General features: G+C 40.2%; 1 protein-coding gene across 7 annotated transcripts in view; it reads right to left on the bottom strand.

Moving 5' to 3' along the window:
- Nucleotides 1-27,599, bottom strand: part of syngap1b (synaptic Ras GTPase activating protein 1b) — a 103,461-nt gene that overhangs the window by 47,533 nt on the left and 28,329 nt on the right. For 6 of the 7 annotated variants that reach the window (XM_053228020.1, XM_053228017.1, XM_053228022.1 and 3 more), the window contains exon 3: nt 23,911-24,016. In XM_053228020.1, the coding sequence (XP_053083995.1) occupies nt 23,911-24,016 (106 nt within the window). Of the gene's footprint in view, nt 1-3,032; nt 4,371-23,910; nt 24,017-27,599 lie in introns of those variants that run through there. The other variant, XM_053228023.1, reaches the window with a different exon arrangement.

The following is a 27,599-nucleotide window of genomic DNA, read 5'->3' as shown; positions in this document are numbered from 1 at the left end:
GGGAACACAGAGCCTGAGGTCTTCCATGTACCAAAGCAGGTGGAAAAGACATGCATGAATCAGGACAAATCTCTGTGTGGCCTTACCCTTCCACACTCGGCCCACACAAAGTAGGCAGTCCACAACAACAATACTTCATGCCCTGAATGAAGAACTACTCTGAGTCCACAAGAATTTAAATGACTTGCCATTAACCTCTATAGCTTTCCCATTGACAGAGAAGGATTACACAACTGTGGCTCTCCATGTTAATTTCACCTTTTTTTTTTTTTTTTTTTTTTTTTTTTGCATGTGTTTATTTTAGACTTAGGTTGTGGTTTCAAATCCAAGAACTGCTTGCACTTGTTTCTATAGTAACAGCTCATTCACAGGGACTTACATGGTGGACAGTCTATAAAAATCTAAGGCTAATAATAAAAGGATAAAACGTGTTGCAAAGAAAAGAAACATAGAATCGTTGATATGATGACGTTTTCTGTAAGATGACATTTGTTTAAGCTTAATATTTTATGGAAGGAGTCTCCAGTTTCCTAAATCATCATGTCTCAAGGTGCTTTATTCCTTTTATACCACAATGATTTGCTAACAACACACTTGCGATCGTCACTTAGTGGTGAACTTTTCATCATTGTACCACTTGGTAACAGATGAATATATGCAATAATTTCTTTCCTTCCTCTTCCACTTCTCAGTTGGTGTCTCATTTATAAATTAGAGATGAACAATCCTTTAACCAGGTTATTTTTGTACGATTTGATACAAACATTAGCACTAGTATTATTACGTTCTTTTTATCTGAGTGGCAAGGATGAGAGGATTCTTCATCTAGACGTTGTCTTTCTTTTCTGTTCTTTCTTTTCTATGCCTCGCACCACTTAACCCACTATTACCAAAAAGTAATGCCTCATTCTATTATAATTGCGAGCACTCACGGAAACATTCAATTTGATTAGTGTTTTGTGAAATTATCCTCTAAGAACCGCTCGGGCCAGTGGGAAATATTTGATATATTGACGACAATGAGTAGTAGGAGTTGTTCACAAATTAGATAATTGTAATCACCTACCAAGAGCACTGGAATTTACATATTTACATATTTAGATGCACATCACTCTCTCTCTGTCTCTCTCTCTCTCTCTCTCACACACACACACACACACACACACTTAATGTCCATTCTGTGCCATCTTCTGTCAGTAATTCACATCAAGCTCATGATTCGACGTGATAATAACGATAACAATCGCTGTATTTAATCGTTAAATTTTAATCATGCCATAAAACAGTTTGGCAAAAATAAAAGCGCTCGGCAGATCTATTTATTTCAATTTCTCACTCAAGTCCCTTCTGATACCCGTCCAAATCCAGCCTCGTTATTGGGTTGCCATGGCAACGTTTTCCCCAGTACCTCACATTTGACTTACGGAGACAGAACAGAATCAAGAAGCATCGAAATCTCATTTTTAAAAAAAAACAGCAGAGAAAGGTATTAAAGCCTCTATAACTAACCGGCATTGTGCTGGTGATGTTACTTTAGAGCTTCGTCATTATCTGTGAAAGCTTGTGGCTCCATGCGGTCATGATCGTTATCAAATAAGCGATGCCGCACGCTTTGTGTATCCGTTTCAGCGGTGTAAACAACATAACGAGATAACAATGTGAACAATGTTCCAGGAAAGATAAATCTTTCGATAGCAGTGTGTGTGTGTGTGTGTGTGTGTGTGTATTTAATGCTGCACACGGGAGTGCTCTTGTACAGAAGAAGAGTGAGAGTATGCGCATGTGTTCGAGAGGAGAGGAGTGGGAGGAAGTGTGTGTGTGTGTGTGTGTGTGTGTGTGTGCACACGCACACTTTTTCATTCTCAATGTAAATCTGCTATCAGGCTGCAAGCTGAAGCTGAAATGTGTGGGCGGTAACGGCTCCCAGCTTACTCTTTTACAGGGAGAGAGAGAGAGAGAAAGACAGAGAGAGAGAGAGAAAGAGAGAGAAAAAGAGAGAAGGACAGAAGAGGTAGATGGAGTGTTGTAGGGCTGCTACAATATTTATTACGCATCTTTGGATCTTTGGAAAAGTGCATCCGCGGTGTTCGTTGTGTGGTGTGTAATTAGGATAATCCGGAAAATTTAATGTTTCGATTAAATCAATTTCTGTCCATTTTTATTAGGTTTAGCGCTTTAAACCAGACAACATCAGGAAAATCCTAAAATATTCTCTATACTCCATTAGGGACAGCAAGTTAGTCCTCCTGCTGAACGGATTTTTTAAAAATGTTTCCGTCTACTGTTACCCTACTGGATTTTTCTGAGTTTTATGAAATCTAGGTGCTATTACATATACGCAACAATTAGCAAAGCTAGCTACTCAGATGGTCCAAGCTTTACAGTATACGCAATGTTATAAGTAAATAAGGAATAAAACATTGTGTGTGGTACTATTATTGGAAAATAATTAACAGTGAGGTGATGCGATGAAGCGGAGTTACTGCTACCACTCTAAAGTTGATTTATTCGTTAAAGAATGTCATACTTTTATCTATTTATAGCTAAATTTAATATTGTGGAATGTCCACAAGACATGTCATTTCCTGTTCTTACTTACGTTATAGCAGCTACAAACAGTCGTTCCCTCACCAGCCAAAAAAAACAAAACAAAAACGCAGCTTCCTCATTTTACCGAGAAACCACAAAGCGTAAACTCCTCTTTCCTTAAGATGTCAGGAAACCTAAAGTTACAAAGTACTGACACTGGCGACTCTGTCCATAAGCGTTAATTAAATAAACGTCTCCTCATAGAACACGTCGTCAAATCCAAGATTGCAAACGTTTTTTAATCCGTTTCCATTTTAAAACCTTTACCTCAGTAATTAGCAACAGCTGTTAACATGTACGTGGACTCGAGGCTTTCTTTAAATCTCAGCATTATGAAACTTTGTGATTAGAACAAATGTAGTTTATAGAAATCATAAAAATCAGATAATCTGAATCACAGGTCCAATTGTCGCATCATCTGAAAAAAGGCGTTTGATTCCTACCTACAGCAGAAATGTTGCTGATGTAATGGAATTCCTCAGTCCTTGTAAACGATTCCTTCAGTCGTCCTCAGATCCTGCACGCTGGATGGAAAAGCAGTTACGTGCCACAAAGCACTGTTGTGAGTTTTTACTTGAGGTGTCTCGACGTCTTGAACTCTGACACGGTTTGAGTTTTGATTCCAGTTACATTCCTTCAGTACGCTTAATGCTCCGCTAGATCTGTTCGTCATGTTCGACTGTGATCAGTTAGCGTTTGTGTCTGTTTCTATGCGGCCATACACTTGAAACAGTTGAAATAAATAAGACACTAAATGCTTAATAAACGCTTAATTACGCACTGTATTGTCACAGACAACAATGTATTCATCCATTAAACAAGTCTCATTGAGTGCTACCTCAAGAGCTAGCTAAGTCATGCACTAACGCGCTAATGCTAAGTCCTTAACTAGCTAGTCAAAATATCCAGGTCTTTGAACTGTAAACAAAGCAGCTAAACTTCTCACTGAAACTGAGCCTATGAGTTTATGACATTTTCTAAGTACATAAACTTTACATATTCGGTAAGGCTAAAGCTTATTCTACATGTAGAAAGAGTACATAGGGTTAGGCTATGTATGCTAATTATATTAAAAGTATGCTAACAACATAAGAGTGTAAGAGTATCCTGACTACATATGACTATAAGAGTATGCTAACTACATAAGAGTATAAGGGTATGCTAAATACCTAAGAGTGTAAGAGTATGCTAACTACATAAGAGTATAAGGGTATGCTAAATACATAAGAGTGTAAGAGTATGCTAACTACATAAGAGTATAAGGGTATGCTAAATACATAAGAGTGTAAGAGTATGCTAACTACATAAGAGTATAAGGGTATGCTAAATACATAAGTGTGTAAGAGTATGCTAACAACATAAGAGTGTAATTGTTTGCTAACTACACAAGAATGTAAGAGTATGCTAACTACATACGATTGTAAGAGTATGTAAGAGTATGCTAACGGCAATTGTATGCTGACTACACAAGAATATAAGAGTATGCTAACAACTTAAGAGTGTAAGAGTATCCCAAACTACGGAAGAGTGTAAGCGTATGCTAACTACTTAAGCATGAAAGAGTACGTTAACTACAAGAACGTAACCGTAGAAGCTCGCTTAAGTGCTAGATGTTTATGTTACAGCTTAACATTATAGAAAATTCAAACAAGTAAGTGCGTCATATATTTAAAAAAAAAAAAATCAGATATTATTTCTGATAGTTATTCCAAAATGTTAATGATATTTGAAAGTTGTAAATTTTAGCGGAAGTGCGCCTCAGTCCTCCATATTCCGTCTTCCGTTTCTCCTGTGCTCGACCCCGCCCTGCTTTCCCGCCCGCAAGCTCTCCGGCAGTCCTCCAGCTGCGCCGCATCCCTTCTGGCCAATTTTTGACCAGATTCTCTCATGGTTAAGCTTCAAATCTATTAAAAAGTCTATCTTAACACTACCTAGTATTTTCAAAACAGTTCTTAATGGATTTTCGTAATGTATCCAACTAAAAATAAAACTTCTATAGGAGTTCTGAAAACCAGGTTAGCTTCAAGCTAATGCCGCATTCACATGAATCGAGCCTCAACATCCCCAAGCTGTAATTATAATTATAAAGAACGTAATGGTTTAAATTAGTGTTTTTTGCAAATAAAGGTGAACACATTAACACAGATGTGAACTCTGTTGCTAGGAAACTGGGAAATATGGATGCCAAGCGTGAGCTAGGTAGTGACTGAGACTAACGATTTTGCTAACTCAATATTTATATGAACAATGTAAAGGCACAGCGACAGAAGAGATAAGACAAAACTGTCCAGAATATCAATATTTCCCTCAGAAGTGTTGGAAAATGACTAAGAAAAGACTTCGTATGGCTGATAATACAACGTAATTAAGGTTAGCATCGATCGCTAACTGAACTTCTACGAGTTTCACCATGCTGTGAAACGTCAGCGTTGCGTCACTTGTCTCTTGAACTCTCTCAGAGATCAATAAGAACGGATCGTAGATGTGGATTTATTTCGTAAAAACAGCAAACTTGTAATAATTCATCGCTAACCTTTACAAATTCATTGTTGCGAAGGAATGGTGAACGTTTAGTGTGCTACAAACATGATTAGGCTAGCGTTATTAGCGTTATATTACACAGTTATAAGCAGTGTACGTGAATGCAAAGGATTTCGTGGAATTATGTAGAGAAATAGGATCAAGCGCGTGAAGGCAGAGTTGAAACTTGAGCCGATGTGCACACGCTTCTGTGTGGATGTCAGTCAGAGAGAATACGAGGCAGAGCGGGTCCGAGCGCAAGCTGCTCCCAGGAATGAGAAAGGGAAAAAAATATCCCCAAAGCGTTCCGAGGCCAGCGCAGGATGTCACTCTGATTCTCACGATTCTCTTGTGTGATATAAGAAGAGTAACACAGACGAGCAGACGAGTGCAGAAAGAGCAAACCCGGAGTGGTTCCAAATCCGGCGTCGAGAGCTTTCCGTCCTCACGAGACTGTGGCTGCGAGTGCGCGAGGCTGCGGCTCCTTCACGCCTTCACGCACAGCACGGAATAATAAACGGCAGCGAGCGCTTCCCGGGTGTGTGTTAAGGCTCGGATTGTTCAGGTATGCACGGAAAGTCGTCTCTCCTCTCGCTCTCCGTGTGAGAAAAAGAGAGAGAGAGGGGCATTGGGTGGGTGGGGAGATAGGATGGAGGGATGGAGGGGACTTGAGATGAAGCCTGAGGTGACACTCTCTCTCTCTCTCTCTCTCTCTCTCTCTCTCACATTTATCTGTCTCTCTCTCTCCCCATCTCTCTCCCCATCTCTCTCTCTCTCTCTCTCTCTCACACACACACATTTATCTGTCTCTCTCTCTCCCCATCTCTCTCTCTCTCTCTCACACACACACACACATTTATCTGTCTCTCTCTTTCCCCATCTCTCTCGCCATGTCTCTCTCTCTCTCTCTCTGTCTCTCTCTCTCTCACACACACATTTATCTGTCTCTCTCCCCATGTCTCTCTCTCTCTGTCTCTCTCACACACATACATTTATCTGTCTCTCTCCCCATCTCTCTCTCTCTCTGTCTCTCACACACACATTTATCTGTCTCTCTCTTTCCCCATCTCTCTCTCTCTCTCTCTCTCTTACATTTATCTGTCTCTCTCTCCCCATCTCTCTCCCCATGTCTCTTTCTCTCTCTCTTACATTTATCTCTGTCTCTCTCTCCCCATCTCTCTCTCTTACATTTATCTCTGTCTCTCACCATCCCTCTGTCTCTGTCTCTTATGCATGTCTGTCTTTCTCTGTCTCTTTCTCTCTTGCTGTCTCTCTTTCTGTTGTCTCTGTCTCTCTGTATCATTATCTCACTTGTTCTCTCTCTGACTCTCTCTGTTTCTTTCTCTCTCTCTCTCTCTCTCTCTCTCTCTCTCTCTCTCCCTCAATTTCTCTGTCTCTCTCTCTTGCTTTCTCTCACTCGTTTTCTCTGTCTGTTGGTCTTCCTGTTGTTCTGTCTCTCTTTCTTTCTGCCTCTTTATCTCACTCTTATTCTCTCTGTCTCACTCTATCTTTCAGTGCAATTCAATTAAAATCTAACCTTATCTCTCTCTCTCTCTCTCTCTCTCTCATTCTTTCTTGATCTCTCTATTTCTTGCTCTATCTCTCTACACACACACACACACACACACACACACAGTTCCTGTGTGAAAATGCTCGCAGGCATTAGAAGAAGAGGTTCACAGAGGCAGGTTATGTGTGGGAGGAATGCGAGTAACAACACAATCATACGCACACACACACACACACACACAAACACACACACAAACAGACCAACAACCCAGCTCTTTCCTTCCCATTTGCTCTACAAAACACATGACCAGCACTTCCACAGAAAGCCCCGCCACAGCAGCAAGCTGTTTTTTTTCGCTCGTTATGAAGCGATCAAACAAACTCTCTGATAAAAACAAGTGCCTTAAACTACATGCCTTCTTTCTCAAAAGCCTCTGATGGTTTCGATTTAATCGAGTACTAACGAAAGCACTCGTGTTTAAGTGACCGGCATGCTGGAGGGACCTCGAGTCGCCATGACAACTGCAAAGCCACGTCCACGCGGAGGAGACGGCCAGGCAGATCGGACAGACGCTGAAATGCATGCGGTGATGAAACAAACACGCTCACGCTGCAACACTTCCCATTTTCTGCTCAGATCTGATTTTCTCTTCGGTTTTGTTCTTTTTTATTAACATGGTTCATCTTTTTAGATGTGTGTAATTACTGTTAATATCGCAGAACCACAAAGTAAAATGACTTTAAATAAGACGACTTGTTCACAAAGAGTAGCTGCTTAGCAATTGTTTGAGATTAATATCTCAGTTTGGTTTAGGGATGCACTGATACTGATACCATGCTCATTTACTCGTCCTCATAAACCACACCACCATCCAATATCAGGTGATATGAGGTAAGCCTGGAGTGTACTGTTGCAGTAATGAAGAGAAGCATGGACATATTACACCATTAATGATGGCGATTGAAGCAAAGCAGACTGAAAACTGTGCTCTGTGAAAACAGCAAGACGAGGAACCACAGCATTTTCCTACAATACAAGCAACCTGATAAAACTTCATGAGGTTTGAAGAGTATCTTTAAGAGACAGCGTGACCTGAGAGCACAGAGCAGTATCAGCAAGCGTGGTCATTAAGGGTGCTTTCGCGTATGTAGTGTTTAGTCCATTTGAATCAAACCCTGGTGCTCTTTCCTCTTAGGTGCAGTTGGTTTGTGCAGGTGAGACCACAGCAGTCAGACTCAGGTGTGGACCAAAACAACCAGTCCGAGACCATCTCCGTCAGTTTCTAGCACGGTTTGATTGAAGTGATTCGATCCTGATTCGGCCCAAATACAGAGAGTGACCCAAACATGCCGCGTGTTTTGAGTTGTGGACGCCATTGTTCTGCAGGTGTGAGCTGATCGACTGAGCCAAAGGGCGGAGCTACAGTAAGTGCTGCAGAAATGCGATGTGTTCTGGGGATTCGGACTGACAAACAAAAAAGTGTAAATAAATGAAGCGCGCGATACACAAAACTAGTCATTTCTATAATTATTGAGTGCAGCTACATGTTCTGCATGCTCAGGTGGTTTTTATGATTTCTACACACACTTGGCAAAGGTTTGTTTACTTTTTACATGTGTGTTTTCAGCCTTACACTCTCCTCAGCCAAGGCTGTTTTTTTTTTTCACTTCTGGGTTCGTTTAATGATGCGCACTGAGAAAACAAACCAAACCAAACAGCAAACAAACCAAAGTATCAATTTTACTCTGATTCGGACTCAGGAACCAGACTAATGGGTAAGCACCAGACAAATGAGAGAAACGAGAGAGAGAGAGAGAGAGAGAGAGAGAGAGAGAGAGCAGTTCACTTCTGCGAGCACTGAGCACAGAGACACATTGCTTGTTTAAACGCCGTAACATCTTAAACTGTAAACATTAAACTCAGCACGAGGACTTCATTGCTAGTGCATCCTTAGTTTGATTATCGAGAAGGAATCATTCGGATCTGCCTGTTCAGACTCAGGTCACATTTGCACTCGTCACTAATGTGATTTTTTTTCTGTTCATATTGTAATTAAAAAAACAGATCTGTTTGACAGAAGAGGAGGAAGACTGAATTTGACCTACAGTGTGCCTCTGAAAAACTTTACAGGTTTGGCTCATTTCTGTAATAATAATAAAAATAATAATAATAAAAATAAAAATAATAATAATAATAATAATAATAATAATAATAATTTCTATATATAAAAAATGAAAGCAACAGTGATGAGGATCAATAAGGTGGAATAAAAGTGTTAAAAATGTGTATTCTTTGTAAATACTGAACAAAAGTCGGCTTAATCTGCTTCCTGCTCTCTCTCTCTCTCACACACACACACAAACACACAAACACACACACACCTCTGAGGTTTCAGTCTATAAATATATATATTTTTTATTACTAATAACTGAGATGACGATATGATGTATTGGGTATTTGAAAATGTATTCTACAGTCGTGTCTCTATCAAATTAAAATTATTATTAAGCAGTGGCCATTTCACAGCAATCTACTTGGAAAAAAAAGGAAAAAACTTCGCCTAACATCCAGAGGCACATTAAGAGTAATTTTGCTTCCTCCAGTCACTATCCTCCAGCTTCTCATTCTCTCACTCCTCCTCTTTGACTCTTCCTCTCTCTTTTTCTCTGCGTCTGCTCTGTAATTATTTCCATGGTTACCGTTAGAGACGTGGGCCCGAGCTAGTGTACAAATGTGTCTTTCCTCTTTCTTTTTTTTTTTTTTGGTCGCTTTCTGTCTGAGTCTGACTGTGCTTGTTAGCATACAATTATTCACCCACATCTGAAAGAGAGAGAGAGAGAGAGAGAGAGAGAGAGAGACGTCCAAAGGACAACTTTTTTTTCTCCTCCCACTCTGGATGAAAACGGTTTCTTTCGCAACAGGCTACGTAATGCTGCTCAACAGAGTTATAAAAAACCAGCAGATCAGCGTGTCGTGTTCTCCATTTGGTTATGCTTGAGCTGATCACATACGTTAAAGGAAGATGTGCGTCAACCAAATGTGCTGATGTTAGTAATTAAGGAAATGTATGCAAATGAGAACATTAATTGGTGACGCCATGCTTTCATTTGTGGTTAAACATCATTAGCGTGTTTGTGTGAAGTATTCTCTGTGCACTCAAGGCAAAATGAAAGACCTCTCCTTCATCTTCAGTTTCATTCCACTAAGTCATACACGCTCTGTTTAAAGAAACTGGATTTTATCTTTCTAGGAACAGTGCAAGTTCTACATTTCACACACATCTGGATGAGAAATACAAAACCATACTGAGACTGAGACTACGGATTACAGCATTCATCCACCCCGAAGTGGATTATTTTCCCATAACAGCACGTCCCAGAGTGCTTTATTCCTCTTGCACCACAGCAATGTGACGACTAGTACATTTTTTATCCATTTATAGTAACATTTAATGCTGTGGAATGACCATGAAACAAGTTACCGACTACATCGATAAACAGCTGTAAACAGTCGTTCCCTCACCAGACCCTCTTTTTTCTCTCTCTTCAACTTAATAAGACAGAAAACAAAACGCAGCTTGTCATTTTACCATTTTAACTCCACTGTCCTGAAGATATTGAAAAAAAAAAAGTAAAGTTACATCTTTACCTCTGACCGTTAGAAAGCGCCGACACTGGAGACTCCTTCCATTAATGCTAAATAAACATCTTCTTACAGAAAACTTCACCAGACCGTATGAACGATTACACGTTTTTATTCTGTTTACATGGAGCGTCCGCTGTACAAGTCCCTGTGAATGAGCTGTTACTACAGAAACGCTGACGTATTAAAACGAGCGCATTAATATTAATACAAACCTGTGATTTGCAGCTGCACTTCTATCAGACCTGCTGTTATAGAAAATGAATCAACACCTTCTGACCAATCAGAATCCAGAACTCAACAGCGCAGTGGAGTAAAAACGTCAGTGCTAACGTTACTAATAATGCATTAAGTTGTCAAGTCATTTTATTCTGATTTATTCCTTTAACATCTATGACTATGTGATTTTTATCGCCTGAGTTTCCATCAGAAATCAACTAATTTATTTCTCATCTGAATTTCCGGGTGTAAAGATTTTTCAGTAAGACTTTATCTGAAGGGTAAATACATAAAGCTTTTATACACTCATAAACACTGCATGAATCTTTTATAAAGCATTACTGAAGAATCTATAAACGACACATTAAACTAATGAGTTGACATTAAAGGTGTAATGTGCCTTCGCCTTTACATGAAGAGCGAAAAGAGAAAACAAACCTGAGATTCTTACGGTAATGTTCTTCCCAACTGCACATCCTTGACACTTTGAGAATGCTGTGTAATGTATACGTAATGCTCCATAAAAGTCTTAGTAATGCAAATTTGATCACTACTTTAGTTCGAGCTGATACTATGATACTTTCAGTGGAGTTCATTTCGTTTCTGGAATGAAACTTACAAACTATAAATTATTTGTTATAATTGTGGTTCTTCGCTCTTCTCTTCATGTAAAGATCACGCAATATAGTTCATAGCATCTGTTAAGCAAAATTTTGGAATCGTGTTCCTTCTAAAGTAGCTTGAATGCAACTTGTGTATGTTGGCGGGTTAAACATTGACCACGCACAGCCTTTATTTTCATCCTTCTCAGATTTCTAAAACATTTATAGAGCACTGGAACTCACACAGTATCACTGTGGGAACAGACACAAGCGCTGTTACTGAGGTTTCGCTGTAAATGCTGTCAGATCTTAATGGAAATCATTTCGTACTGAGACTCCTTTTCAACAGCCTGCGCATCAAACCTATAAGAATTCAATTCCAGATCCACACTCAATGGCCTTTGGCCTCAACATAAAATTAGATGAAATTATTATAACACGATGGTATCTGCATTACCAACACCCATATAATGAGTGTTAGAGCTGAGACAGATACAGAATCAGCACGGATACAGAAGCTACATTCATTCAGCGGAGGTAAAAAATAAAATAAAATTGAAGGGGTGGGTTCAAAAAAACGAGGCGGTTAGTTACTCTGGACATCTTTCGCTGGCTGCGGTGCTTCCCTGCTGTCAGTGTTGTGAGAAATTAATGCTGAAATTACACACATCACTATTTAGACCTCAGACATACTGTAACTACAGACTTAAGAGCTGTTGAGAAATGATGTGAGAGTTGAGCACACGGGGGGCGGAGCTCGTCTAACCCCATCTGTTAAACCCCATTTATCTTGCGTGATATCAGCTGTATCAGTGAGGAGCAATATTAAATCCAGAGCCACTGTCTGACAGTTTGATCTAACCACAGTATGTCATGCTGAAATTTATGTTTTTGGCAGTAAATGCTCAAAAAACAACGGACTGCCATTCGAGGCTGATATTACTTACAGAAAAATGAGACAGTTATTTAATTAATTACTAGTATCATCCCTTTAAAGTGCACAGAAGGGTTTTTTTTGCAGAAAGGACATTGTAGGAGAAAGCATCCATTTTCTAATGGATAATATTAAAAATTAATTTAAAGTGGGCTGTAAGCGTAATCCTTCAAACTTTTCTTTACAGGAGAGCACATCAAATTACCAAAAACATCGGCGTGTGTCATGGTTGCATCCAATACAGCGCAGGACAACTTCTCCCATCAGCCACTGCACATCACATGATCACAACACTCATGTCACATGACTGTTTATGTTTAACGAGCACTAGTACTTAAGTCACGTCTTGTACAGCACACGGTGTCTAGCTTTTGTCTTTTGTCGTCTTTTTGTTTGTTTTGTCGTTGTTTATTATTGTTGTAGCCGAATTCATGTCATGTTCATGTTGTTAACTTGCTTTGTTACTCCTCATTTTGTTTCATGGTCTTTATGTTTCGTGTGATTTCACTCGTAATGCACTTGTATCCGCCTCCTCTACCAACTCCCCACAGCTTGATCTTATTTATCTGACAAATCAAAATAGCAGATTAAAATCGTGATATAATCTAGATCCTGTGAGTATGTTACAATTTCATGACCTCAATTAAGTGTCTTGTGGCTTCATTAAATTGTGTGGACGAGTAAGTGGTGGGCACACGACACAAAAAAAATAAATATATTGCTGAGTAATGAGTGTGGAAGCCATTTTGTTAAATTAAACCAGTGATTCATGTGATAATTACTCTTAGATTTATTCCAATACTTACCATCTTCTCATTCATGTCTTTAAATGCTTTAAATGTTACATCATTATGTTTGACAGCAAAGAAAAAACTATTTCCTTCTTCCATCTGCATTTACTCTTGCTGATTTTTCCCGTGTAAGGGCGAGCACTTGTGTTTAAAGATGGTGATCTAGATGTTACTGAAAAGCCCCGTCTCAGACGCTTCTACTCAAGAAAACTGTGACGACTTCGGAGGCGTGAACTACACACAGGTGATTTTAATAATCTGAATGACGCGCCCATAAAATCAACTAGCTGCTTATCAATGACTCTGAATACAAGGAACTTTCTTTATGTAATTATTGATGTAAGTTTTGGACTTTACAAAGTCCTCAAACCTTTTTAAGTTATTTATAGCACTCAGTGTATGAAAATGTTAATAATGCACTTCCCTCAGCAGGCAAGGTGTGTGTGTGTGTGTCAAGCACACGCTCATACCAGTGCTGGATCGGGCTTCATCTGCATCCACATTTCTAACCTTGACCGACTTCACTGTGTAGCTCGGAGCGACTGGAATGAATTTCTGACCGCATGCCAAGACGCCACAAGCTCGCTTCTGACCTTTCTTCAGCTACGAGGAGTGCACATCATTACTTATGACATTTACACGCATTAACCCTGAGGGTGTCTGGGATGATGCTCAGACTTTTCAACCATTTGTCCATCTGCTTCAGTGTGTTCTTACGGAGATTATGTCGCATAAGAGGTAGTGGATTGGGCTTCTCAATTGATACAAAGCCGTCCAAATTGGCACTTACAGTAATGGCCTGTAATTCATCCCAGAGGATTCACAAGCAAAATAAATGTGAATGATAAACTATAATTATATATAATTAATAACCATAATTTTGTGTAAATTCAATGATGTTCTGGTGATTTGAAACAGCTTGGAAGCTGAGAAGCATATTTCAATATGAATTTTCAGTGAATTTTCTTTGTTCTGAACTCACACTAGGTGTAAGATTTGCCTGAAAAAGTAAATACTGTACATCTAAAATTACAGGCCACGGTTCTGAGTTGTTAAAAAAATCAGATCCCTAAAAATCTGAATAATTCAAAACTCATAAATACAGATTTTATGTAAATTAGGCCAAAGATAAAGTATCCAGGATTGCAAGGGAAATGTAGATGCTTTCAGAGCAGTCAAACTCAGCATTTAGCCGATCACAGTCTTCTGTCACGCTCCATGAAGTGAAGAGATGTGGAGTAGAGCTCGAAACAGAAGCGAAATCTGAACTGTGCAGGACACTCGAGTTCTTCCACTCCAACCTTCACACACCATGTCTTCATGGAGCTCGCTTTGTGCACAGGGGCATCGTCATGCTGGAACAGGTTTGAGCCTCTTAGTTCCAGTGAAGGAAATTGTAACGCTACAGCATACAGAGACATTTTACACAATTGTGTGCTTCCTACTTTGTGGCAGTGGTTTCGGGAAGAACCACATATGGGTGTGATGGTCAGGTTTCCACAAACCTTTAGCCAAAAACTAAAGATTTTATGTTAAATTCCTATTAAACAGCCAGCAAGCTAATGTAACTAGGAGTGTTATAAATAGTTGAGCACACTAAGCATATAGTAAGACTTGAGTATTTAACATCACTGCAGAAAACTAGCATAAAACATTTTTTATTTGTTTGACCACTCTGAAATCGATAGCGTACAGTCATTGGTTGGATGAGAGAAGAAAAGACCTTTGAGATTTGTAACTAGTACTTTGAAGGTCTAAAAGGAAATATAATTTCAATAATAGTATAAATACTCCAAAATAATACTTCAGTAATGAAGTACTCACCCCGATTAGCAACAGCTAACAGTTTGCTAGTTTTTTATTCGTTGTTGTGGCTATGTCAGCGATCAGCTGGCTGCGATTTGATACAGGAAATTCTTCCAAAATTAAAACTAAAGTGATTTTTGACTCCTTTAAAGCCAACCATATGATAAATCGCACATTCGGAACAGTGTATAACAGAACATAGCGTGCAGTATAGATGTACGCCACAGCCTGTGCTTTTTCCGTTCTAACCCAGCTGACTCAGCTCCTGGAGGAATTCAGAATTATGATAATGAGTTGAATCAGGTGTGCTGAGAGATCTGTTAATTACATTAAAAATCGAACAAATTCAAGCACATGCTTCATTAAAACTGGGTTCATACATGTACGGATTTGAAATTCTGAACTCCGACAGGTCCGTTTGTGAATAAGAGATATGTAATGCAGCTCCTTTAGACTATTTTTGGCGAGATGTGCCATCACTATGGATACACAACCTGTAATGAATGATTTTCTGAAGGTGAGATTCAACAATGAAATATAAAAGTAGGCCATCAGAAGCAGTACATAAGAAAAAGACATAACAGGAAAAAAGGATCACAAAAGCACAAAAAACTTCACAGTGTTTCCAGAAGCTTCCTGTTAGCCCGAGCGTAGACGTGATGGCAAATCGAGGGCGCACATGAAGCATGGATACTACCACCTGGCCAAACCTGCTGCCAGAAAGTGGGGTGTAAAAGCGTGAAGCTGAGTGAGCACACGTGAGAACACACGCACAGAATACACAAGATCCAGTGCACACACACACCCACACACACACACACACACACACACACACACAGATCTGTGTGAACCACTTACATTTTAATCTTTATCATTATAGAGATTGTGTTCAAGGTGAGCATTAAGTTCGGAATAAAACACTCTGTGTGTGGTGCTGTTATCGGAAAATAAACAACGACAGAGTGGTGTGATGAAGCGGAGTGAGTGTTACCACCACAGAGTTGATTATTTTCCTATAACTGCACATCCTAACAAGTGTCGTAATGCTTTTATAATAAAGAGGATGAGCAAGCAACATTTGAATTGAGCTCATCTTAGCTACTAAGACACAACAAAGCAACAAATCCGAAAGACTAGCTCGAATGATTCCTCGGACCAATCACGATGTTTCCTCAGTTTCTGTGCTCACAACTTCAGTTTGTGTGTTTTCGAGGCTGGTGTTGGTGCTGTGTGTGTTTTCGAGGCTGGTGTTGGTGCTGTGTGTGTGTTTTTGAGACTGGTGTTGGTGCTGTGTGTGTTTTCGAGGCTGGTGTTGGTGCTGTATGTGTTTTCAAGGCTGGTGTTGGTGCTGTGTGTGTTTTCGAGGCTGGTGTTTGGCTCATGTGTGTGTTTTCGAGGCTGGTGTTGGTGCTGTATGTGCTTTCGAGGCTGTTCTTGGTGCTGTGTGTGTTTTCGAGGCTGGTGTTGGTGCTGTGTGTGTTTTCGAGGCTGGTGTTGGTGCTGTGTGTGTTTTCGAGGCTGTTCTTGGTGCTATGTGTGTTTTCGAGGCTGGTGTTGGGCTCGTGTGTGTGTTTTTGAGGCTGGTGTTGGTGCTGTGTGTGTTTTCGAGGCTGCTGTTGGGCTCGTGTGTGTGTTTTTGAGACTGGTGTTGGTGCTGTGTGTGTTTTCGAGGCTGGTGTTGGTGCTGTGTGTGTTTTTGAGGCTGGTGTTGGTGCTGTGTGTGTTTTTGAGGCTGCTGTTGGGCTCGTGTGTGTTTTTGAGGCTGTTCTTGGTGCTGTGTGTGTCTTCGAGGCTGGTGTTGGGCTCGTGTGTGTGTTTTTGAGGCTGGTGTTGGTGCTGTGTGTGTTTTCAAGGCTGGTGTTGGGCTCCTGTGTGTGTTTCTGAGGCTGGTGTTGGTGCTGTGTGTGTTTCTGAGGCTGGTGTTGGTGCTGTGTGTGTTTTCGAGGCTGGTGTTGGGCTTGTGTGTGTGTTTCTGAGGCTGGTGTTGGGGCTGTGTGTGTGTTTCTGAGGCTGGTGTTAGGGCTGTGTGTGTTTTCGAGGCTGGTGTTGGTGCTGTCTGTGTTTTCGAGGCTGTTCTTGGTGCTGTGTGTGTTTTCGAGGCTGGTGTTGGTGCTGTGTGTGTTTTCGAGGCTGGTGTTGGTGCTGTGTGTGTTTTCGAGGCTGGTGTTAGGGCTGTGTGTGTTTTCGAGGCTGGTGTTGGTGCTGTGTGTGTTTTCGAGGCTGGTGTTGGTGCTGTGTGTGTTTTCGAGGCTGTTCTTGGTGCTGTGTGTGTTATCGAGGCTGGTGTTGGGCTCGTGTGTGTGTTTTCGAGGCTGGTGTTGGTGCTGTGTGTGTTTTCGAGGCTGGTGTTGGGCTCGTGTGTGTGTTTTTGAGGCTGGTGTTGGTGCTGTGTGTGTTTTCGAGGCTGGTGTTGGTGCTGTATGTGTTTTCGAGGCTGTTCTTGGTGCTGTGTGTGTTTTCAAGGCTGGTGTTGGTGTTGCAGTGGTGTTAGCGAGTCTCAGTCACTCCATTGTGCAGGCTGCAGTCATGCTTCTCTAATTGAAAATTTCCACACAGCACGGCTACACACTCCCTCTGGCACACAACCTCTCCTAGATGATGTGGACAGGAACGGAAGAGTTGTCAAGCTAAAGCTCGACACTGATCTCGCTCACATCGGCGACACACGGCACCACGAGGAATGCTAATACAGATTAGCTGTGTGTCTGTGCAGGAGATATATGAACCATAACAATTCGCTCTGTCCCCTCGTGCCCTGTACACTACAGCGGACGTTCCACTGACCCGGGTCATCTCTTCAGATGTTCTACAACAATCTACAATTGTGAAATGCAAATTAAAATACAGAACGCATCTAATTTTTATCTTAGTTATCTCATTAAAGCCTTTACAGTATCTGTGAGAATCTTTTGAATCTTTTAGACGATTCAATTCAAATTTGATTCATTGTGATTTATGAATTTATTCTTGATGTATTTCATGTCTACAGCCTACAATATTTTTTTCCAGGTGCTGCTTTTAAAACACAATATTACAATTTTTATCCATCTATCAAATATAATAACTCCTATTCAAAAAACTTGAGCAGATTCGAAATCTGTATATATGAACGAATCTGCATCTGATTCATGAAACTTTCATGGACCTAAGCTCCGCCCGCCAGCCCCATTTCATATGCATATGACACGCCCCAATTTACACTTATATATGTCTAATATATACAAAACCTGCCAAATTTAAGGGTTCTTCAGTTGTCCCTCTGGGAGATGTTCTATCCAGAGAAACAACTGAGGGCTTCTATCAGAAAGAGTTGTAAGCAGAACCCTTTTTTGGGAGCTAAGAACCTTTTTTTCTAAGGGATTTTTCACACGAGTCCATACCCAGGACTGGGCTGGTTTGGGGGCGGGGCTCATAATCACAGGTTTTGCTTTCACATAGAAGAGTTCCTTCCTTCCTTGCATAAGGGCATAAAGAATACCAAAACAGTGGACATCAATAGCATTAGGGCAGCACATGCATGTAAATAATGTACACGTAAAGCCTGTGCCACTGAACGCCTTCTCTTCTCCATATATCGATAAGGTGTTCGCTGACCGTAAACAGGAAGAAACGTGATAAGTTGAACCAATCATGTCATGTGGCGCTGAGAGCTGAAAGACCGTAATTTTCAAGCGACCCAGGGAGCGGTTCTCTGGACCACTCAAGGGCTCGAAAACAATTTTCATACTCCACCAAATGTACCGAACTCTCACAGGGCAAACGGTCCCCAGCCACGGAAAAAACCCTCAAGTGTGAAACAACCTAAGAGTGTAGATTTTCAGTGTGTGTAGCCAGAAGGTGGAAGTGGAATAATCTTTATTTCTGCTTCACCCAGTGTCTGAGCTCAAGGTTAGTCAGCCATCGCTAATTTTGGCACCAAAAAAAAAAGACCTTCGATGAATTTAACGAACCATCAAGGGCAAGAAAAAGCTGCCTGAAGGTCTGTAAAGTAAACAATGAAACTGGTGAATAAAATAAATGTTTAGCCGTTGTGCTTGTGTAATATATCAGAGGTTTTGTCTGAGCGAACCGTTAGAAGAAGATTAAGCGGGGCAGGTGAGAGCTGCCAGAATCTTGATGGTGGTACATGACAGATTAAAGCCCTGCAGGAGTTGGTGTCTGTGTGTGTGTGTGTGTGTGTGTGTGTGTGTGTGTGTGTGTGTGGTGCTGTGAGTCAGAGTGACTGATCTGAGCTGCCTGTTCTCACACACACACACACAACCACTCAGCTACGAGCTGAAGACAGCCCACACGGACATGAACACACTCCGGCCTGTCCATCACTCTCACAATTCACAGGTTTGATACCATGTCTCGTTTCGGAGGTCACCGAGGATCAGACCCTAAAACACACACACACACACACACACACACACATACACTTATCTCTGACTTTATTGTCTGCTGCTCCTCAGCACTCTGTCTAAGTAGAGATGAAGACAGCTTCTAGTCTTTACCTGGAGGACCTTTCAGAAAGAACATCAGCGCTTAAAGGTGCCAATTTTTGCTTCTATAAAGTGTCCACACGTCACCTCACCCTTTACGGAAGTGTATTTTTATTTACTTCATACGGGAGAATGATTTCTTTTTTAAACCCCGCCATCACCACCCCCTTTTCAGAAGATCATGAAGTCTTCATTAAGGGTAGGATTTAAGTATTAACATCTACACAATGATTAAATTCTTAATACAGTTTACAGTTCTTCTCAATACCTTTGGAGAGGGAGAAGATAAACAGAAGAAAGAAAAAAGAAAGAAACAAAAGTGTGTTCAGACAGCAACAAAAAGGAGAAGAAAGAAGCAGGCAAGTAGTGTGAAGATGGCAGAGAGTTATATTACATATATACATATATATTTATATAAAACTTTTATATAAAATAATAAACTACTATTATTAATTTTATAATTATTTCTTTTTTAGAATTTCTATTTCATTTTATTTCTGTTTTCTGCTGTTTTTAGATATTCTTGTAAATCTGCATTTATTTCATTTATGTAGGTGCTATATAAGTAAACAGATAAATAACTAAATAATATATATATATATATATATATATATATATATATATATATATATATATATATATATATATATATATATATATACACACAATAGATAATAAAGTAGATGAATATTTCTTATCCACATTTTATCTATTACTATTTATTACTACTTTATCTGAATTACATTATTTATTTGTTTTATGGTTATTTTTATTTTTTAAATTAATTTTATTTATTTCTGCTTCCTTTTGCTGTTTTTTTTATTTGCCTTTAAAATGAGTAAAAATGTCTAGAAATCAGTTGAATAATCTTTTTTTTTTATTTATCTTATTATGAGAAATGTTAGGTTAATTCAGGTATATTCATATAATAGCTCCACAGAGTTATTATTGCACCTAGTGGTCAAAACAGGAACTGGAAGTGCTAAAAGAGGCCCACTGGGGCAGGAGTCATGCTGCCCCATGCTTGGAGGCGGAGCAGCAGTCAGGACATTAATGATGAGGTTGCCAGGTTTGTCATTTCTACGTCAGATTACACTAATTTAAAAATAATCCATTTTCCTCAAGATCTTGTTTTATAGCATAAATATAATAAATTTCCTCAAACGACAATAGAGTGTTAGTGCAGATGGTGTGTCTATGATGTACAGAACCATTTCTTTTGTAAGATATATTGCAAAGATTGGGAGAGGGAAAGGGGTGATTATGAGGAAAAGGGGGATTATGAAGTGTGTAATGTCCATATATAAGAGAAACGTGTGCTTGGAGACCACGTTTGCCAAGCAGAGGCTGAGAAAAAGAAGAAAAATGTGTCTCCCTTTTTTCAATGCCTAATTTGTTTGGGTTAGTTTCAGCTCTTTCGTGTGGTTTTTGAGATGTTTTGGAATGGAAATGTTCCTGAAACCTGGCAACTCTAATTAATTATATTACTTTGAAGAAAATTGAATAAAGCTATGTCTAAAACCTCTCAAAATGAGCTGCTAGACTCTACGCCGGATGACTGCATGCTGTTGAGTCTCGACTGCCATACATTATGGGGTTACTCGAAAAATTCACTAGGTAGCAGCCTGTAGCACGAATTAAGTGTGATAGGGTCTTGATTTCATTTTGTCTGAGACTGTGGTGTTGTTAAGATCGTCGTGAAATACCAAAATTTATGGTCACGAGCCTCTGCTGCTGTTAAAGAGCGGGACTGGTCAGACAAGCTACATTATATCATGCTACACTTTAGATCTGGAATCAAAGCTCGTCAGCCAGGCCATGTTATTTTTATTCAGACTGCAGACATGGAGCTGAAATCGAACAGTGAAACCGAGCAATGTACGTCATTTATAAATTACAGAGCTCTGTAGTTTACCTGTAGTGCGCAATGGGTGTGTTATTGATTTCTTTTCTTTTCTTTTCTTTTTATCAAACTGCTCTATGGTGCCACGAGAAAGCAGAATTTATTAACACAAGCATTTTTACACGTCAGAAAAGTTACACAGTTGTAAATCTGTGAGAAATGCAGTGTGTGTGTATCCTAAAGAAAAAAAATCACAGCTTGAGGCTTTGTGTTCTAGGGTACGATGTCAAATGCAGAAAATGTACACCTTATATAATGTGTGTTTGAGTTCAGGAGTGATGATGTTCTGCTTCAGTGCAGGTTTTGACAGGGTTTTTTTTAAACAAAATGTTAAACAAGTAAGATAATAACTCTCTAAAGAAGCAGCAGTGTGAAAGAACTGAGGTACCGACACTGAATAAATGATGTACAGCAGAAAGCTGAAGTGTATGTACAATAAGTACAATTCGGAGGGGTTTTCTGGACATTCCAGATGTTTGTTAAGTAGTGCTGCTGGAGGACGTGTGGGAACTCTGATCTCTCTAAGTGACAGAGATGGGTGTGCTGTTCACAATAATAATTTCATCTGTACTACACACACATCATTTTAATACAAACTTGTTTTATATGAACTTGTCTTTTATTATAAGCTCTTGTTGTAGGGAGTGTGGCCACACGAGTTGATCATTAGCAGGTCACAAGCCAGCTCTCCCCTATCATACAACAGCTGACATGCGCTTCCTCCGAGACATGCTAAGCCAGCTACCACATCTTTTTTGAATTGCTTCTCATGCTACATCACAGGGCAACGTAACACGCACATGAAGGAAAGCGCTATCCGTAACCTTCCGCATGCATGATGCTCACAGATGCCTATGATTGGCTAGTGTTGCTATGATTGACACAGAGTATGCCCCTCCCACATAGACAATACGGCCAATTTTGCTCTATCAGACTCCTGGTCATGGATGGCTGTGGAATTGTCGGAAATCGAACTCATGATCTCCAGACACTTTTTTGTTGCGCCACTCGCAAACAAAACATATTAAATAATGAACACACAGTGAACATTGAACTCGACTGAAAAACAAAGACAGTGCAGTGGTGCGCCCACAAGCAGTCTGTCTGAGTGAAGATGAAAATCTCAGAAACAGAGTGAACCTGGTTCAAAGCATCACAATACGGGTCACCATGTCAGAGCTCTGAGAACTGAACACATCCTCACAGCCGGAGGTTTCACCCTCACACGCAATAATATCATCCGCTTTTACATGTCTACACTGCTTTGGGCCAAACAGACTAAACTCAAGCCAAATCTGTGGTTGTGTGTTAAAGGAAACCTCCACCCCGAAACACTTCTGATGTGTATAGTGATTCTGCTGCTAATATGTTGGTTGGTGTTGTATTTTTGTTATTAATGTAAGAAGTTGTGATTGTGTACCTCTAGCACTGTTACAATAGCTGTTAATAAGAGAAAAAATATTTCCCCAAGCTCAAATATAAGTGAAAACGTTCAGGTTTTGGTGTTAGCTCCTAAAAGCAAAACCTCTGTATGCGCTCACCAATTTCCAGCTTCATATTAATGAGAAGTAGAAGTAGTGGAGACGTTGGTGCAAACGCTGAACTCAAAGTCCCAGAATGCAATGCAGCTATACGACGCTTAGTTACGGCATAGACTCGGCTCGGCTAGTTAGCCATCTACGAGATGACGAGTGTGATGCCCTTGACGGTGGTATTAGCATGAAAGGTGAAGCTTTGGAAGCTGATCTGTTTAAGCAGAACATACAGATGACAGATTAAGGACTAAAGTGCTGCTGCATCACTCTCTTCCCCTGCACCAATATCTGTAAGTAGTCAAACATTATGTAATAAATTTTGGATTATAAATAAAACAATAATCAATTTTTCGTGAAAGGTTGATTTCTAATTCTGCAAACATATCTGTGTGAAGACACAGGTGAATATTCGGAGTTGTGAATGTAGCACAGTTTCAGTAAAATGATCACACAAGAACAGTACCAACAACTAAATTCGTAAGCGCATCCAAGCGGTTACTTTGCTTTCTGTCTTGCAAGAATTTGTTCGTTGTTTTTCATGCATTGCAGTTTGGTGCATGCGCCCTAGCACACTGCCCCCTAGTGGACATGTTCACATCGTTAAAAATGTTCTATACGAAAACTCGGGCCAAAAACACATCCAGACAATTTGCAAAAAAAGGTCACTAAAGCCTTTCAGATGGCTTCTGTAATAAAATACCATGTCATATCTCCAGTTTGTTAAAACTCAAGGTCAGGTGACCACAAATTCAGACAGCAGAGTTTCCAAGTTTTTCTGTTTGAATCTGAATTTCATGTTCACTGTGAATTTATTTAACAGTATCATGATACTGTGGCGTATGTGCATGTGAACCGTGAGGCCGTCACTGTAACCAGCCATTTATCCAGCCTGTGATCTCTCATGTTTAATTTGATGTGAAACGTCTACATTTTGTAAGCAACTCTTCAAAGCTTTCATCGCTCTGTTCTGAGGTATGTTGCCAGATTCACATATTTTACACCAAACTGGGCAGGCATGGCAACTCAGGCACAAGAGAAATTGATAGAGTCGTAAAGTCATACACAGTGATTTATTTCAGACAGATGATAAGAAGTGAGTGGTTTATGACTGTGTATTGATTTTGGTGTGAAATATCTGGCAACCTACTGCCAGACAAGGTTGCTACAGTGCATTTAATGAAGAAAAGAAACCTTCAGAATCTCCGCTGATGTGATTTGGCATGGACCAGGAATTACATTTTCAGTTCCTTGGACAATGAATTCAACCAATTGCACAGGAAAGGGTTGACATTGTGAAACCTTTCTCTACTGAGTGAGTTTCATTTTTTTATTTCTTCACCCTGCCCTGTATAAAAAGTAAGGTTCATGTACTCACCCATCTCAGGATGGTGGCGTCCCTCCACAGGCACGCTGACGGTGCGTCGCAGCAGCTTGTTCCTGTGCGACTCGGAGCGCCGCTCGCGCATCAGTAAAGGGTGAACCTGCGGGAAAGAACAGCCAAGACGTGAACAATACACACACCAGTAATGACCGATCATGATATTAGATGTGAGGGCTAAAATCTATCAATAGCTCGAGAATGGAACTATTAATGCAGAGCAATGCATTGAGGTGTCATAGATGTGTAAGACTGATAAAATTATTACAGTCTCATTAACAAACTGATACACAGCCCCATTTGTGATTTTGATTTTTTTTTAAGTGTTTTAAGTTTGTAATGCTCTGCTGGTTTTGTGCCATGTTTCTTCCAAACACCAGACACGGTGACCAGAACAGCTGTAACCGTTTCATTCAAATGTCCTTGTGGTCCGGCATTTTTTTTTTCAGTTCCCAGCTCACAACGTTAGTTCCCATTTACTGCTAAAAGAAATGGAAGAAAAAGTATATAACTGTGGTTTCATCTTATCCTGTCATATACGATCTCTCACTGAGTGTGTACTGAGACATTACGAAGAGAAATAAAGCTTGGAAGGAAGTAGCAGAGATCGTTAGTGCCTCTTTAAAGTATATGTAACTAGTATGTAGCTACTACTGTTTCTCACTGGAATTTTAAAAAATGCTGGACAGGCCACACCCACAAGAGGCAAACTGACAAACTATAAACACCGTGAGCGACTTGATGCTAGCTAGTGTGAAGACAGCAAATTATCTGATGCCAAAAATTAAACCTTATACAGCTTTTATTCTTATCTTTGAAAAAACAGGTGGCTTAGCCTTTCTAGCACATTTATACACACACACACACACACACACACAGACACAGTGTCATAGAGTAACACAGGCTGTGTGTGTGAGACGTGCGGCACTGCAAATGCTACGGCTAATGCTACTGCATGGCTTTCCTCATCACCTTCACACTCTCAGCACACACCGTATTCCCCGAGAGAGGTGACGGAATGGCAAAATAATGAAACCTGAGAGCACTTTTTCAGCTGGAGGACAGAACAGGACACTGATTGCAGGCTTGTGTGTGTAATAAGATGTTTATTTAAGGCTCTGCATGAGGTTTGGGGGTCCATGAGCTTCCCACAGAGGAACCCATCGCTCTCGAGGAAGAGGAAGAGATATGGAGAGAGAGATGTGCCTAATATATCACACCGCAGCCTCCTGTAGCACACACAGTGGGGAAATAAGGCAGCTCTGGTTTTCCTCCAAACTGCGATGTGTGTGGTGACGTGTGTATGTGTGTGTCTGTGCGTGTATGTGTGGTGATGTGTGTGCGCTGTCCTCTCCCTCTGTCCTGCTTCAGCACTATACAAGTCCAGAGCGAGGGAAGGAGTGTGTTTTTCACTCTGTCAGGACTGAGGTGATAACCAAGGCAAGCAAGAGCAGGTCAAGCACCGAATCCCGCTGGAGTACAAACTGCTTCAAATCATCTCAGTCACTGAAACTCAAAACTGGGCGGAGCTACCTGAGAGGAACAGGATCACATGACAGAGCTGGGAGTCGCTTTATAGTGTCAGAAGTGAAGCAGGTTCTCATTAATCAGCGTAACGAGCAGCGCAGCCGGGGGCAGGAATCCGTAAAGACCTCACGATTAGATTTTGTTTTGGGATTCAGGATACCTGAAGTGATTCTAAATCAATTTCACTCTCATTTCTTTAGAAAACTGTGAAACTTTTTTAGCGGTGTACATTTGCTTGGATTAACAAATCACTCGTAAAACACGTGAGAACCAGCACACCTACAATTTCAACACAACTAACAATGAAAAACATCATAATACACCCACCTGCTGCTTTTAAAATATAAACTAATTTTCAAACATTATAAAAATCCTGTATTTTCTGTCAAAATAAATGTCACTTGAGGTTTATAGATTATTTACAGATTCTAGTAACTAATAAGCTAGTTAACATTGAATTAACTATTAAATTTGATAAACTAGCAAAGTCACCGGTAAGCTAGCTAACACTAGGCCAATTCACATTGTATAAATGATTAGCCAAAGTCAGTAGCAAAGCTAGCTAACAATGAGCTATTATATTGTATAAACCAGCAAGGTTGCTAGCAAGCTAGTAATATAATAGGACATTTTTGTCTTAAACTATTTTTCTTTCAGTGATTCAGACAGCAATGCAGCCTATGCTAGCAAAACTCCAGAGAGAGGAACAGGATCTTAGTTTTAGAAAAAAGGCGTTCTCTGGCATCTGTAAGAAATTTGAGGTTGAGGAGGAAGATAATGTGAAAGTGATCGCTGTGAAAGTGAGAGCTCTCGGGATCATGTCTGAGCTAAAAGATCTCCAGAAGCTGTAGAATATATCAGAAATATGTTTTGATCAGAAAGTCTTTTATCCAGAAGACGCCATCTGTGGTGGTGTGGAAGCAGATGTTGTGGCCCAGATTCCCTTCACACACTCGAGTGATGGACTTCAAACACCTTCAAGCAACTACAACGCATCCGTCGTCTTTTCTCTTTGTGGACAATTTTTGTTTTCTAAATTTTAATTACAGAAAGAAGAAAAAAAAAAAAAAACAGGCATCGTGGTCTCATGCTAGAGGAACGAATTGACACAGCTCCTAAAGTATTACATACAATGTGTATTGCACTTTTCCTCCTATAATGTACAGTACTCTATTTCTTCTGATTACATACGCATTCTCTGCTCGTATCACCACAAACCTAATTACACTGCACTCGTACGATGACAGTGACACCATCTCAAACAAAACTGCAAACAAACCATTAATTTTGCTCTAATTCAGACTCAGCATCTATTCTATCTGACTCTATCGAGTCTGAATTGGAGCAAAATTAATGGTTTGTTTGCAGTTTTGTTTGCGTTGGTGTCACACTGCACATAATTGCACGTAATTGCACACATTGCACAAAGGTAAACAATTTTTTATACACATGGTATTTCTGCAGTGCAACAGCTTTGTCCTGGTCAAAATATTGCCAGTGACTTTTTTTTTTTTTTACTATGTGCCATATTTTTTATCTGTTTATAGTTACATTTAACGTTGTGGAACCTCCATGAAACAGGTTAGTTCCTGTTGTCACTTTCGTTACAGCAGCTATAAACAGTCATTCCCTCACCAGCCTCTCTTTCTTCTCTGTCTTGAAGTTAATAAGTCAAATAAACGCAGCTTGTCATGTTACTGAGAAACCGCAAAAAAGCATAAACTCCTCTGTCCTGAACATGGGAAAACTTAAAGCTCGGAAAGTTGGAAAACTTTAAGTTACAGCTTTACCTCCGACTGTTACAAAGTGCTGATACTGGAGACTCCTTCCATAAATGTTACATAAACACACTTCTCCTTACGGAAACCCTCACCGATGAATGATTACACGTCTGCCGTATAACGAGCTGCTACTATAAAGACAATAATGTATTAGAACAAGTGATTTAATATAAACCTGTGATTTGCAGATGCACTAATGTCAGAGCTGCTGCAGCTGAGAGGACCGCTCTCTCCACCCTACCTGAGGTAAAAGCTTGATCCAGCTGTTCTGCCCTTTTACAGCTCCACAGTTACAGGCCAAGTGGTGCTGCTAGTCCATACAAACAGCAGCAGCGTGGCAGCACAATGGAGAGAACAGTAAAAGCGTTCCACAAACAC

Source organism: Pangasianodon hypophthalmus, chromosome 22 (assembly GCF_027358585.1).
Source record: "Pangasianodon hypophthalmus isolate fPanHyp1 chromosome 22, fPanHyp1.pri, whole genome shotgun sequence".
NCBI classification, from domain to species: Eukaryota; Metazoa; Chordata; class Actinopteri; order Siluriformes; family Pangasiidae; genus Pangasianodon; species Pangasianodon hypophthalmus.
This window is presented reverse-complemented; position numbering and strand designations above follow the sequence as displayed.